General features: G+C 40.7%; 1 protein-coding gene across 1 annotated transcript in view; it reads right to left on the bottom strand.

The window, feature by feature from the left end:
- wsb2 (WD repeat and SOCS box containing 2) overlaps nt 1-12,691 on the bottom strand; it is a 30,437-nt gene extending 17,746 nt beyond the window's left edge. Inside the window, exons 1-2 of the mRNA XM_055655592.1 lie at nt 10,035-12,691; nt 7,983-8,157 (exon numbers count right to left, since the gene is read on the bottom strand). Of these exons, the coding sequence (XP_055511567.1) occupies nt 7,983-8,157; nt 10,035-10,062 (203 nt within the window). The 5' untranslated portion in view covers nt 10,063-12,691. The remainder of the gene's footprint in view (nt 1-7,982; nt 8,158-10,034) is intronic.
- Between the last annotated feature and the right edge of the window lie 3,424 nt (nt 12,692-16,115).

A 16,115-nucleotide genomic window follows, 5' to 3' on the forward strand; every position in this document is an offset into this window, starting at 1 on the left:
TTACTGAAGAATTTAATTGCACATGATGTTGTTGAGGCCACCCTTCACACATTGTGTTCAGTTTTGGTCACCTTGCTACAGGAAAGACAACATTAAGCTGCAAAGAGAAGGTTTACAAAGGCATTGCCAGGACCCGAGGGCCTGAACTACAAGGGAGGGATTGGGCAGGCTAGGATTTTATTCTCTGGAGCACAGGAGACCAAGAGGCAATGTTTTACGGAGATAATTTAAGCATGAGGGGAATAGATAGAGTGAATGGATAGATTTGTTTTGTACAACAGGGGAATTATGAACAAGAGGGCAAAAGTTTAAGGTAAGAAGAAAAATATTTAAACAGGGACCAGAGGGGCAACTTTTTCCACACAGAGGGTGGTGGGTGTATGGAACAAGCTGCCAGTGAAAGTAGTTGAGGCAGGTCTAATTACAACATTTAAAAGACTTTTGAACATGGAAAAGAAAGGTTTAGAGGGATATGGATAAAAGGGGACTACCTTAGATGGAGCATCTTGGTTAGCAGGGGGTTGGACTGAGGGTTTCATTCCATGCAGCATGACTAATTTTTTTAATTGTAGCTATTTTCATGATAATCCTACATACACTCAACCTTATTTACTTACAATGTGTAGCATGGAAACAGGCCAGGCCAGACCAGTTTTCCTCAACTACACTACAGAATAATTGTATACACACTCTCTGGTCAAGTTTTGTGAAATGTGTAATTCTATTCACTCAACTACTTCACGTGGAAGTGGTTCCACATTCTGCCAATCAGATGGTAAAGCAGTAATGCATTTATTAGCAGGCTGACAATTCTATTTCCATCTAAAAAAAAAAATTGTGGAACTTCATTAAAGTCCATTAGTTAAAATAATGAGACAATGACCAGTTGGGACATCTTTCTTGGCAGTCCCATGGTTCACATTTGACCATGGCTACATTACTATCTCTATTATTCTGTCTTTACCACCACCTCAGTAGAGTTTTCCAGCACAGAAACAGACCCTTCATATCAACTCATCCAAGCCAACCAAATTGCCCAAACGAGCTAGTCCCAGACTCTGGTCCATATTCCTCCAAACCCTTCCAATCCATGTACCTGCCCAAGTGTCTTTTAAATGCTGCATCTACCGCTACCAGCATCCTTTAGCAGTTTGTTCTGCATGCAGAACGTCCTGTGTGGAAAATAATCGTCCCTCTGGACATCAATCTTTTCCCTCTGACCTGAAATCCATCATATTTAGTTTTAAACTCCCCAATCTAACCCGGGGAAGAGATTGTGGCTGTTCACCTTACCCATGCTCCTCATGATTATCTACACTTCCATATGATCACTCCTCAGGCCCCTATACTCTGGAGTAAAAAGTCCTAGTCTATCCAGCCTCTCCTTGTCAATCGTAAATCTTTTTTCACAGGTTATAGTAGAATTAGGCCATTCAGCCCATCACCATTCACTCATGGCTGATCTCTGCCTCCTAATCCCATTTTCCTGCCTTCTCACAATAACCCTTGACACCCGTTCTAATCAAGAATTTGTCTCCGTCTTAAAAAATACCCACTTGGCAATGAGTTCCACAGAATAACTATCCTCCGACTAAAGAGGTTCCTCCTCACCTTTCTAAAAGAGCACCCTTTAATTCTGAGGCTATGACCTCTGGTCCTAGACTCTCCCACCAGCGGAAACATTTTTTACACATTTTTTTTAATCCTCTCCAACTTAATGACACCCTTCCTAGGACAGGACAACCAGAACAGTACATAGGACACCAATGTGGCCTTACCATCAAATTGGACAGCTGTAACACAATGTCCCAAGTCCTGTACTCAATATCCTGAACAAAGACAGCAAGCACACCAAATGCCTTTTCACCCCCCCCCCCCCCCCCCCCCCCCCCTCCACCCACCCCTTACTTGTGACACCATTTAAGGGATGATGTACACATTTCCATAGGTACCTCTATTCTGCAACACTTTCCATGGTCCTTCCATTTACTGTACCGGATAAAAAGACCAGCCAGAGTTCCTGTTTCCTATGATGGACACAAAAAGCTAGAGTAACTCAGGGGACAGGCAGCATCTCCGGAGAGTAGGAATGGGTGAAGTTTCGGGTCAAGACCCTTCTACAGACTGAAGAAGCCATTATAGTAGTTAGCCACTCAAAGTTGGACAGTTACCTGCATTCCACTAAACACACACACACTGAAGAAGGGTCTCGACCCAAAACGTCACCCACTCCTATCCAGAGATGCTGCCTGTCCCGCTGAGTTACTCCAGCTTTTTGTGTCTATCTTCGGTTGAAAACAGCATCTACAGTTCCTTCTTTCATATTCCTGGTTCCTATAATTGTGTATGTCCAGCCAGCCAAGGTAAGATAGCTGATGTGATACTCTTCATGTAAAACAGCAATGACTAATACCGGCTCAAGCTAGATTGCAGAGGCTGAGGAATGACCATTGAATACACCATAAAGGAATTCATCATCTTGGGGGACAAAAACAGCTGGTAGAAAAGGTGGGTATATTTGGACTGATATAAAAATAGGTTTGTGCCAATTACTATTGACCAAGGGAGATAAAATATCATCGAGTTCCTCAGCTCTGGAACCATTCTAGTATTTTTTTTGCTGCACTCTCCCAAAGATCTTCTGAACCTTCACTAATTGCACCAACTGGAATTGGCCAATTCTACTATTTGCATCCGTGTTAAAATCAACAACAAAAGCAATGGTCCTCACATGGCCACAAACTGAAAAACAACCATTTACCATCTCAACTCAGTCCTTGTCCACAAAGCCCAGACTCTTTATTCTCAGAAACCATATTTTTATGTGGATAACTTATCAAAATCCACAAAGATGCCATCCACACATTCCTTCATTCAACTTGCCACATTGCCACACCAAACATATTAAGTCAGGTTTGCTTTTAAATTCCCATTATCATCCTGTCATAACTCAAATTTTAAGTGGTTGTTAATTTCCAGTACTACTCCTCACCAATTTAGTGCTTTGAAAAACTTTCCCAAAGATTAAACTGAGCATGTTCTTGCAATGTTGTTTAAGGTAAGACATTGCATTTGCCATTTTATAGACTACAGTAAACCTTTATCTCCTGATGTGGGCCAACTTGAATTCTTGCATTCCACACAAGATACAGATCTCTTCTGATGTGCCTTGCCAATGAACAGAGCTGTCAGCGCTATCCGAATACCAACATTCATTATTAGTTAGCTACTCAAAGTTGGTCAGTTACCTATATTCCACTAAACACATACAGATCAATTACAATTAAAGCCCAGCCCCACAGTACGAGTTCACTCCAAGGGTTCTCCTGAGTTTGCCCTGATTCAAACTCAGAGATTTACGGTAATGGCCACTCGTTGGTACTCGAGGCTCTCGTGGACACCTGCCGTTAACAAGTCTTCCCGGGTACCTGCCGTTAGCGCTAAGAGACGACCCCGAGCTCCGACGTACCCGCTACGTTCATTCTCTGTGCTTACCACAAGTTTGATTTTTTTTTAAACTCAGGAGAGCCCTTGGAATGAACTTGTACCGTGGGATAGGGTTTTACAATCCCCCTGCCCACTTTAAGCAGGAACAACCAAATCTTGGCTGCGATACTGAGGGTTGCATTATCTGTATTATCTTTATGACTGACAGAAGATTGGTGCGGAAGAAGTGGATTTTAATTTGTGGGACATTGGCACAGTATTGGGGAAGGAAGGAGATGTTCCTATGGGACAGACTCCACTTGAACCTGGCTGGGTCCAGGGTCCTGGCAAACTGCATAACCATCTTTAAACTAAACAGTTGGGGGGAGGGGAGGGGGAGGGGAGGTCAATAAATTGGAAATGCATAGATGAAGTTAATGGAGTGTGCAGGACAGGTTACTGAAGCCTTCAGAAGTAATAGGACTGAATGTTTAAAGAAGGGATAAGAGACTAAAGACAGGTAAAATCAGGACCATTGCGAGAACAGAGTTGGTGAATACCGAACTAAAGGTGTTTTATTTGAATGCACATAGTATACAGAACAAAGAAGATGAGCTTTTAACGCAGTTAGAAATTGTTAGGTGGGCCACATGAGTGAAAAAAAGTACATTTGTGAAATTTGAGCAATGTGTGTAAACAGTATGGAATGTTTGTATAGACTCAGAAAAATGTTGGATGTATTTTTTGCACGGATCATGTATTGTCTATTTTGACAAAAAAAATGGCGGTAATTTCTGGGAATAATTCAGGAGATGCAGGATCTTTTCATTCCAAAGAGGAAGAAAAAACAGGTGACCATGGCTGACAAGGGAAGTCAAAGACAAAATACAACTAAAAGGGAAGGCATATAACATTGCAAACATTAGTGGGAAGCCAGAGGATTGGGAAGCTTTAAAAAACAACAACAAAAGGTAACTAAAGGAACGAATGGGGGAGAAGAGATGAAATATGAATGTAACCTAGCCAATAATATAAAAGAGGATAAGAAAAGTTTTTTCAGATATATATAAAGCGTAAGAAAGAGGCAAGAGTAGACATTGGACTGCTGGAAAATGAAATTGGAGTAGTGATAATGGGGAATAAAGAAATGGCAGATGAATTGAATGTTTTATTGCATCAGTCTTTACAGTGGAAGACATCATGGGATAGAGTGGATGTTTCCACTAATGGGAGAACCTTGGACTAGAGGTCATAGTCTCAGAATTAAAGGATGTTCCTTTCAGAAGGAAATAAGCAATTTCTTTAGTGGTGGCGAATCTGTGAAATTCTTTGCCACAGAAGGCTGAGGAGGCCAATTCGATGGATATTTTTAAGGAAGAGATAGATTCTTAATTAGCATGGGGTGTCGGGGGATTATGGGGAGAAAGCAGGAGAATGGGGTTAGGAGGGAGAGACAGATCAGCCATGATTGAATGACAGAGTAGACTTGATGGGCCAAATGGCCTAATTCTGCTCCTATCACTTATGCCACCAGTAACAAGCTTGAAATTCAAGAGAGTCAGGGGGTGGAAGTTAGTGGAGTGGATATTACTAAGGATAAGGTGTGTCGGAAGCTAAAAGGTGTGAAGGTGGATGTCACCTGGACCGGATGGACTGCACCCCAGGATTCTTCAAGAGGTGGCTTTTGAGATTGCTGAGGCATTAGTAATGATCTTTCAAAAATGACTAGTCGGGAGTGGTCCTGGACGATTGGAAAATTGCAGATATTACCCGGCTGTTCAAGAAGGGAGGAAGCATAAAGGGCCTGTCCCAGTGATGCCACCTTTTAGCGACCAACTTCGACCTTCAAGCTCGAGGCCACTCACCTGGAAAACCTCAAGTTGGATCGAATGACCACGCGCGCACACACACACACACACACACAAGGCAAAGGGGCCAGGGAAAGCTGGGGAGCGCTGTCTGAAATTCACACCCGCGATGAACAGAAATGTAATAGACGGCTGACACAGTGTACAGTAAGTCCTTTAGAGAGTGCGGAGGGGAGGTGAGAGGGGGGAGAGAAGGAGTGGAGACACTTTTAAGAAGCCAGACAACTTATAATAAACTTTAGCGGGCATTTTACATTAACGGTCGGTTTTCCTTGAAAACTCCAATGAGCCAATGCCCGGTCAGCAAAGGAGATTGCCTACAGCTGCCCTCGACTGCCTGTAACTACATAGCGACCCCACCCCACTGCCCTCGACTTCCTGCACTACGAGTTTCAAAAGAACAATGCCAACCAATTTTTACTTGTAGAAAATTTTTCAACATGCTGAAAATCTTTCCTCGACCAAACTGAGGCTGCGAGTATGCAGGAACTTCCCTTGTGCATGAAGCAGAGTTCCAGTGATCTCATAGGACCTCCTTGGACCATTGTGTCAACCATGCTGTGAGTTTGAGTCGACGGCAAACTTTTCTAAACTTGCAGATTAGTAAGGGGGCAGTGGGACAGCCCCCTTAGAATGGAAACTATAGGCCAGTTAGACTGAATTCAGTATTTGGTAAAATGTTAAAGTCCATTATAAAGAATGATGTGCTTGAGCACTAGGAAGATATGATAAAATAGGGCAAAGTCAGCATGGTTTTGTTAAGGGGAGATGTTGACTGACGAATCTGTTGGAATTCTTTGAAGAAGTAAATAGCAGGACAGACAAAGGAGTGTCAGTGGACATGGTTTACTTGGATTTTCACAAGGCCTTTGATAAGGTACAACATGGCTGCTTTAGAAGATGGGTGCCTATGGTATCAGAAGGAAGATGAATAGCAGGTTGGCTGGATGGCAGAAGGTGAAGTGGCAAGAGTTCCGCAGGGGTCGGTGCTGGGGCCACTACTCTTCACGTTGTATATCCATGATTTAGATGAGGGAGCTGAAGGCTTTGTAGCCTAGTTTGCAGATGGTACGAAGACAGGTGGAGGGGCAGGTAGTGTAGCGAAAGCAGGGACTTGGACAGGTTGAGAGAGTGGGCAAAGAAGTGGCAGATGGAATACAGTGTAGCAATGAGTGGCGTCATGCATTTCGGTAGTAGGAATAAAGGCGTAGACTATTTTCTAAATGGTGAGAAAATTCAGAAATCGGAGGTGTAAAGAGACTTTGGAGTGCTGGTACACAAAAAGTTAATTTACACGTTGAAATTTATTTTGAGAGTTACGAGAATATAACAACATGGACATAATGCTTGGTCTTTATAAGGCACTGGTCAGACCGAATTTGGAGTTTTGCGAGTAGCTTTCGACCCTATATTTGAAGGATGTGCTGGTATTGGAGAAGGCCAGGAGTTTGTTTTTTTAATGATAATGATCCTAGGAATTATTGGATTAACATATGTTGTGAGCGTTTGAAGGCACTGGGCCTGTACTCGCTGGAGTTTAGAAGGATGAGGGGGGACCTCATTGAAACTTACTGAATAGTAAAGGCCACGGTAGGGTGGATGTGGTTAGGAAGCTTTCATTTGCGGAAGCGCTTAGGAACAGAGGCGTAGTGTCAGAACAAATGTACGTACCTTTAGAAAAATGAGGAGGAATTTCTTTAGTCAGAGGGTGGAGAATCTTTGGAATTCATTGCCATAGAAGGCTGTGGAGGCCAAATGAATGGCTACTTTTAAGGCAGAGATTGACGGACAGGCAGGAGAATGGGGTTGAGAGGGAAAGATAGATGAGCCATGATTGAATGACGGATGGGCTGTATGGCCTAATTCTGCTCCTATAACTTATGAACTAGATTTGTAGTCACACAACATAATGTTGAGAATATTTTTGTTTAAACTGCAAGTGGTTATGATTCACGTGAAAGGAGTAACATCCTTGTGAACGCAAGGCAGTAAAACAGGTTAGAGTGTTCCTCATGAATTTAGGGTGTGACCCAGTAACGTTGCATCTTCATCCAAACAAATAAAACCTTGCAGCTTGAAGTTTGGAGTAGTTGTTACATCCATCCCCATGCAGCCATTAAAGTACTTGATAGCTATTGGAATGTTATCTCATCTTACCCGTGGGATGCATGATAGCATTGGTCACAAGCACACGCGCGCACACACTCGCGCGCACTCACACACACACACACACATTACCTTAAACAGTAAAAACATTAAGAGGAACTGAATTAGGTAATCGTAGAGGCAAGTTGTAATGTAACATAAAATTCTCTCAGCCTTCCACAAATGCACTAATACTAAAATATAACACTAATGGACAACTGTAGATTATTTAACCTCAATCTCCTGTGCACTCCTGCATTTAGGTCACACACGGAGCACAGTTCCCATTCTGCCATGACTCCTCAAGTATATATTTGGATATATGGAGAACAAATAGAGGACATACATTTCAAGTACTAATACTAACCAGTCATCTCAAACCAAGTGACCTTAATGGAGTCGAATGGGCTATCATTGGAACTCACGAGAGCATACTTTGAGAGGGCATCGCAGCGAAAAAAAAACTCAAGAATAATCACAAAGAACAACAATCAGTCACCAAACCTTTGTACGATTCCTCAAGGACTAAATTTTAAAACTTACATTCTGCGGTCTTCAAGTGGCCAAGGAATCAATTTTACGATGTTGTATCCTTGTGACCAGGCAAAGTACGAGCCGTCGGGTGAAAATGCCACACCCCAAGTTTCACAGCCAGATTTAAAATCCAATTCAGGAGATCGGTTGGGTACAAGCTTTGCAACCAAAAGAGACCTAGGTTCTGTAAGAAAGGTCATGCTGCATTTAACACATTTTCCTTCATGAATTGATGCATAACAAGCAACTGCATCACATTGACTTTTTAGGCATAATTCATACATTAGGTCTTTCCTCACTTTTGCACCTTTAGTTTTAAACACCTTTACATGATATGATTGTGTGAAGAGTTCCAATTAAAAAAATATTTTATTTTTCAATGGAAAAAAAGGTGTGATTTCCCCCATGCCTGTTAAATCGTTACCATCGAGTGGTGAAACACAATCACCTCCTGTCCTCAAAATGAATTTAGTTCAAAATCAATCACATTTTTGATTCACATTTGTTTTGTGACCAACTTTTCCAATTTTGAAAAATTACAATCCAAAAATAAACTCCACATGTCAATAAAGTGCCACTCATTTTTCTTTCTCTAAAACTTTCTTTCTTTCCCATTAAGGTGGGCCTGGGGCCTTTTTGAATAGGAACTTTCAGACCACAATTCATTATGCTGTATTACTTCAGAATTTCTTACGAAAAGATCAAAAAGTGCAACCTTCACACTGGGTAATTGGAAATGAAAATAGCATTATCCTTCAGTGTCCATATCAAAGACATGAATAGATAAGCGTTAATAGAAAGATGAATGTTTTCACAGGTATTAACCTCCCCACTATCAAAGAGGTCTTCAGGAGACGCTGCCTCAAAGACCCACATCACCCTGGCCACGCTCTCATTTCACTGCTACCATTGGGAAGATAAAACACTGAAAACCATGACCACTAAGTTTAAGAATACCTTCTTCCCAACAACCATCAGATTCTTAAATATTACACAACACGACTACTCGACTATGGACCATCTTTGATTTCACTAAGTGTATTGAGCTTTTTTGGGTTTATTAACATTGATATATATTTTTTGCTTATAATATATTATTATCCATATGCATTGTGTTTACAGGTCTATTTTGCTGCTGCAAGTAAGAATTTAATTGTTTTATTGTCATTACATATGACAATTAACCTTACAGTAAGGGTTATTACAGTGATTTCCCTGAAGGACAATCAGAGGCATGACTCCTATCTTGGCAAGGGAATTAAAATGTTCTCCATACTCATTAAAACATGTAGGAACCTAATACTCTAGCAAAATTTATCCCCTGACCGATGCAAAACAAAAATAATCAAACCCTTCAAAAACACTGCAAATTATTGTGCATTACGGCTGAACACAGCATTCCTACTCTGGAGGTAGAGAATTATTGGTTCGTATCTCACTCCAAAAGCCTTTTCTTTTCCCAATAATTTCGCAATAACACGAGTTGTGGATTCTAGATCACGGGATGTATTTTAAAATATGCAGATACATTTTTGATATATCAGGGGATCGAATACCACGCGGAAACGGCACGGAAGAGATAACGAGGTCTAGAGTGGATCAGCCATAATTATAATATTGAAATGTAGGGCAGGATTTGAGGGGCCGAATGGTCTTTTCCTTGTCGTGTACTCTTAAAATATATAAAATTGGAAACATCTGGCAGAATCAGCATCTAGACCAATCCTTCTCGTTTGATAACATGATACCCCTTCGATTGAACTAGTGACTGGTCACAAAACCTAATTGTTTCTCTTATTTTGCAATAAAATTGTAGACACAAAGTTATTAAATTAGGCTGTTGCCTCCACACATTGAACACGGGGAGACTGTCGTTCTTAGTTGGAATAACTGCAGGCAGTCACGTTTCCGACAGCCCAGCTGGTAGTTGCAACCAGTTATAATACAGTTCAACAAATTCTAGATAATAAACGCGTTACATTTTACAACAATTCGAGGATAACAATGCAGCTACGTGCAAAGCGTGCTCTGTGGACATTTATCCCTCCTGTGTTTGCTGACCTGCGTTGCATTCAATATACTCGTCCATCAACAAGAAACAACCAGCTATTCCTCCTGCGTCCTCAAGGAAAGGGTGAAGTATCAATCTACTTTACGTTTCGATTCCCGTACAGCTTCAAACCAAAGATCCTATAACAGCTTCAAACCTCCCCCCTTTCGCTCCGCCCACTCCATTCGTGAAGACATGCACATGTTTTGTGTGTGGGGAGAAAAAAAGAGGACAAGTGAGTCACTGGTCGGCTACGTGTCAAAAGTCCAGGCGCTGATCACGCTGAGAGTGTTGTTTGCAACACAGTACATGTCCACGCCACACGGACCCTACCTACAACCAGCTGAGCCTCACCACGTGATACCCAATCAATCACACCGCTCCTTCCAGCAAGGAAAGTGAAATTAAAAACATCACGCCCAAAGTGCTTTTTAACTCATATCCAACTCAGGTCGCTTACAACATAACCGTATGACAATTGAATTCCCCAATTATAGGTAACACCACTCCACCCACCCACCCCTTCTACTCTAAGCCTCCCACCCAGGTGCATTTCCTCCACTATCCCATAACCTTATCATTGATTAATGCGGGTGTCAGGGGTTCTGGGGAGAAGGTAGGAGAATGGGGTAAGGAGGGAAAGATAGATCAGCCGTGATTGAATGGTGGAGTAGACTTGATGGGCCGAATGGCCTAATTCTTCTACTATCACATGAACGTTCTCCTGCTCCCTTCCACCTCTATCCCTCCCTCTGGTTTCACATATCACGCTGTTTCTCTCCTTATCTTACACCCTTCTGTCTCCTTTTCATCTCTAGCCTTTGACACTTATTCCACACATCTTGGTTGTTGGTTACATTATGGATAGGTACAACAGGATATAGATCAGATGGAAAGCTCAGTAGAGTGTTGGCAGATGCAATCTAATCCTGACATGTGCAATATGAAGTCAAGTAGGGGTAGGATATAAGCAATAGGCTGGGTTCGTTTTCCCTGAAGTAAAGGAGGCTGAGGGGTGACTTAATAGAAGCATGTAAAATCATGAAATGCATAGATAGGGTAGATGGTCAGAATGAATTACCCCATGGTATGGATATGAAAAACAAGAGGCTATAGATTTAAGGTTAGACGAAAGAGTTTAAATGAGGATCTGAGGGGAAAGATATTTATATAGGGAGTGGTGATATCTGGAACACACTGCCAGAGGAGATGGTGGATTCAGGTACAATTACTATGTTTAATAGGCATTCAGACAGACACTCCAATCAGCAAGGCAATGAGTGATATGGATCCAATGCAGGCAAATTGAATTAGTGTTGCTATGTAAACATGTCAGCATTCTTGTGGTAGGACAATGGGGCCCATTGCTATACTATACAATATATGATTCCTTAAAGTAGTCCCTCATCTGTTCTCCGAGACAGATGTAAAAAGTCTCTGACCAGAAACATTCACTGTTTCCCTTCTGGCAGTGACTGCCTGGCCCAGCTGGTGTTTCCAACATTTTCTATTTTTATTTTAAATTTCCAGCATTTGCAGTTTGATGAGGTTAAAAAAATTAAAGAGTCCCTTGCAGATTACAGCAAAGAACAAGGGTACTTTACACAATTTTACTCCCAGTCATCACCAAAATAAGAGAAGATGCTGTCTGCCACAACCTTTTTGGAATTGGACAAATACCAGTGAGACCAAAAGAACAACACAACAAGGTAATGGTAAAATGAGGGACTAAATAAATACTCTACATACTACCATGACAAGTTCTGAAAGAAGTCATATTGGGAGATAATGGTGAACCACAAACAACAAGGATGACAGAATATGATAAACTGGGTTTGAAAACTTTTGAATATACCGAGCATAAATCACAAGATATGGAAAATTATTATGATCCAGAATATAATTTCTTCAACAATATCAACAACAATTGCTGATGAACAGTTTAACATGAAGGTTAAGTCAGATCATAAAATATCAATCATTCACTTTAACAACAGAAGCCTATATGCCAACTTCGAAAACATCAAAGAATATATCAATTCAAGAAACCATTCAATATAAAAGCTATATCAGAGACTTGGATCAGCTCAGAGAAGGATGTGGACTTTGAGTTGATTGTATATGAATTGAATTATATGAACAGGCAGAACAAGAATGGAGGGGGCGTGGCTTTGTAAGTGGACGTGCTACAATGTGTCACAATAGAAATCTGCATGGAAAAGAAGAAAAATGTAATTGTGAGCTGTATACATAGAGCACCGGGATCTAATATTGAAATATTTAAGGATTGGATGGAAGAAATATTTGGTAAAACAATTCAAAAGTTTATGTTCATCTGCGGGGATTTCAACATAAATTTGTTAAATCCAAATAAAATGAAAAAGTTTATGAATGCAATGTATAGTATGAGCTTTAATCCAACAATCACTAGACATAGCAGAATTACATCTCACTGTGCCACGCTAATAGATAATATATTCACAAATGTTATGGAAGATAATATAGTGAGCGTGTTATTAATAAATAACATCAGTGACCATTTGCCAGTTTTTGCAATGTATGACAGTAACTATAAGAAGGATAAGAATGTCGATAACCTGAAATACAAATGAATGAGGACAGAAGAATCTATGAATGCATTTAGAAATCAATTACTATCACACGATTGGAGAATAATAAACGAGGTAGAATACATTGACAATGCATATGAAACATTCTTAAAAATATTCAAAACATTGTATGACAAAAACTGTCCAATAAATACAGTAGAAAACAAAAATAAATAGATATTCCATTGATTACAAAGGGATTTCGAAGTGCCTGCAAAAAGAAAAACACTTTATACAGAGAATTCATAAAGTTTAGAACTAAAAAGGCAGAGATGAAATATAAAAATAAATTAACTAATATTATGAGGATATGTAAGAAAGAATACTATAATGAAATATTAGATAAAAATAAAACACCATTAAAGGTATATGGAGTGTGTTAAACAGTATTATTAGAAATGGATCTAGAAACTCGTTACCCTCAGTATTTCATTGATAACGATAAGACCATAAATAATATGGATGATGTGGTTAGTGGTTTCAACAATTTTTTTGCAAGTGTGGGACCATAATTGGCAGAAAAAATCAATGACCCAGAGACACCCAAAGATGGGACTGATGATGATTATGGAGAAAGAAACCTAGGCTCACTTTTTTTTTAGAGCAGTAGAAGAAAACAAAATCATGAATATTGTAAATAAATGTGTGAATAAAATGTCTACTGACTGGAATGAAATGTACATGACAATAGTCAAGAAAGTCATTGATGGTATTGCAAAACCACTAACGCACATCTGTAACGTGACGTTTCTAACTGGTATGTTCCCAAGCAAAATTAAAATGGAAATACAGGTAGTATAAAAGTGGGGATAGACACCACTTAATGAATTATAGGCCTGTTCCATTACTTTCCCAATTATCCAAAATACTGGAAAAACTCTTTACTTAAAGACTAGACAATAGACAATAGGGCAGCAGTAGGTCATTTGGCCCTTTGAGCCAGCACCGCCATTCAATGTGATCATGGCTGATCATCTCCAATCAGTACTCGTTCCTGTCTTCTCTCCATATCCCCTGACTCCGCTATCTTTAAGAGCCCTATCCAGCTCTCTCTTGAAAGTATCCACAGACTCACAACTCTCTGTGAGAATAAGTGTTTTCTCGTCTCCGTTCTAAATGGCTTACCCCTTATTCTTAAACGGTGGCCCCTGGTTCTGGACTCCCCGAACATCGGGACCATGTTTCCTGCCTCTCGCAAACCCGTAATAATGTTATATGCTTCAATAAGATATCCTCTCATCCTTCTAAACTTCAGAGTATATAAGCCCAGCCGCTCCATTCTCTCAGCATACGACAGTCCCGCCATCCCAGGAAATAACCTTGTAAACCTATGCTGCACTCCCTCAATAGGAAGAATGTCCTTCCTCAAATTAGAAGGCCAAAACTGCACACATTACTCCAGGTGTGGTCTCACTAGGGCCCTGTACAACTGCAGAAGGACCTCTTTGCTCGTATACTCAACTCCTCTTGTTATAAAGGCCAACATGCCATTTGCTTTCTTTACTGCCTGCTGTACCTGCATGCTTACTGTAATTGACTGATGAACAAGGACCTCCAGATCCCGTTGTACTTCCCATTTTCCCAACATCACACCATTTAGATAGTAATCTGCTTCCTGTTTTTGATACAAAAGTGGATAACCTCACATTTATCCACATTAAACTGCATCTGCCATGCATCTTCCCACTCACCCAACCTGTCCAAGTCACCCTGCATTCTCATAGCATCCTCCTCACAGGTCATACTGCCACCCAGCTTTGTGTCACCTGCAAATTTGATAATGTTACTTTGAATACCATTGATCGCAATATATTACTTGATAAATTGGAAAGGTATGTTATCAGGGGTGTGGTGTTGAGAAGCTGTTCAAGTAACAGGCATCAGTTTGTGAAAATAGGTGAGCATAAATCAAAATGCTTGGATATTACTTGTGGAGTAGCTCAGGGGTCAGTATTAGGACCAAAATTGTTCATTCGGCATATAAATGATATATGTATAGTATCAAAAATATTGAAATTTGTTTTATTTGCTGACGTTAAAAGGAAAGCCAATCTCATTACACAGGATCCCACCCACCCCCTGCACAAGTCTTTCCAACTTCTGCCATCAGGCCGCCGATATAAAGTCCCCCTATCCAAGAAAAACATCCACAAAAACTCACTAGCATGGCACTAGTATCCCCCCATCCCACCACCCCAAAAGGAAAATTCTGGATTTTGTTTTGTAAATGAAACCTCTCCCCTATTCCACCCCCGCAATGAAAATCGCTTTTTATTTTGTAAATGAATCTTTCCCCAAGAATTTGATTAAAATTGATTTATTTTAAAAATCTCACACCTTCCCTCCCTCCATAACCCCTCTCCTCTCCCTACCCCTCTTGAGCTGAAAGCCGCTGATCCAATTGTGATGTCATTGTGGGCTGGAACATTGCTCACGGGCAGTTTTTGTAAATTAGATCCCATTGTGATGTCATTGTCAGATGGAGCACTGCTCACGGGCAGTTTATGTAAATGCGATCCCATTGTGATGTCATAGCTGTAACTGCCACCGCAGTGTTCAAGTGAATCTTTCTTAAACTGGATTTTGTAAAGTTAAAAATGTGAATAACTTGTAAAATATAACATCAATCTGATGAAATTTATATTTTGCCCATCACAGGACAATGGTGAGTAAGGTGGTGCAAACATTGTAGTGCTATTGTGTACCGTTTTTGTGCAAATATAGGCACAAAAGCACAAACTGGGCAAATATAGAAACAAGATGAGAGATTTAGTAATTTACTAGACCAAGTGGGACACGTTGGGCCCCGTTCCCCCAACTGCACAGGCGCTCCTCAATTCCCCTCATCCCCAACACTCCCTCCTCCTCCTCTTCTCTCCCCTCTCCTCCTCCACTCCCTACCCTCACACTCCCTTCCTCTCTCCATAACCCCTTTTCCCTCACTACCCCCCTGACCAGTTGGTATAGAAATAAATAAATGTATACTTCCCCTTACTCCTTTTCGAACATGTAACATTTAATTTGTGATGTTTATGAGAAGTTATTTAATGAGTTGTGCATAGGTTTATTGTTCATTTCATTTTATTGTTATTTTGCTTTGTTTTTAACTTTTTTTGTTTTACATGTTCGAAATAAAATATATACTACTAAAAATATATACTACCTTCTCATCAATAATCTGCTGACGGATGCTCAGTGGTATAAGTAATAGGAGCAGAATTAGGCCATTCGGCCCATCAAGTCTACTTCGCTAGTCAATAATGGCTGATCTATCTTTCCCTCCTAACCCAATTTCCCTGCCTTCTCCCCATAACCCCTGACACCAGTATGCCTGCTTGGCCAATTTCTCCAATGGTCCATTGGTAGAGTTGCTGCCTTAGAGCGCTTGCAGCACCCGAGACCAGGGTTCGATCCCGACTACGGGTGCTGTCTGCGCGGAGTTTATCCATTCTCCCTGTGACCGTTTCTCCGAGATCTTCGGTT

The sequence above is a fragment of the Leucoraja erinacea genome, chromosome 25, assembly GCF_028641065.1.
Source record: "Leucoraja erinacea ecotype New England chromosome 25, Leri_hhj_1, whole genome shotgun sequence".
In the NCBI taxonomy this organism is placed as follows: domain Eukaryota; kingdom Metazoa; phylum Chordata; class Chondrichthyes; order Rajiformes; family Rajidae; genus Leucoraja; species Leucoraja erinaceus.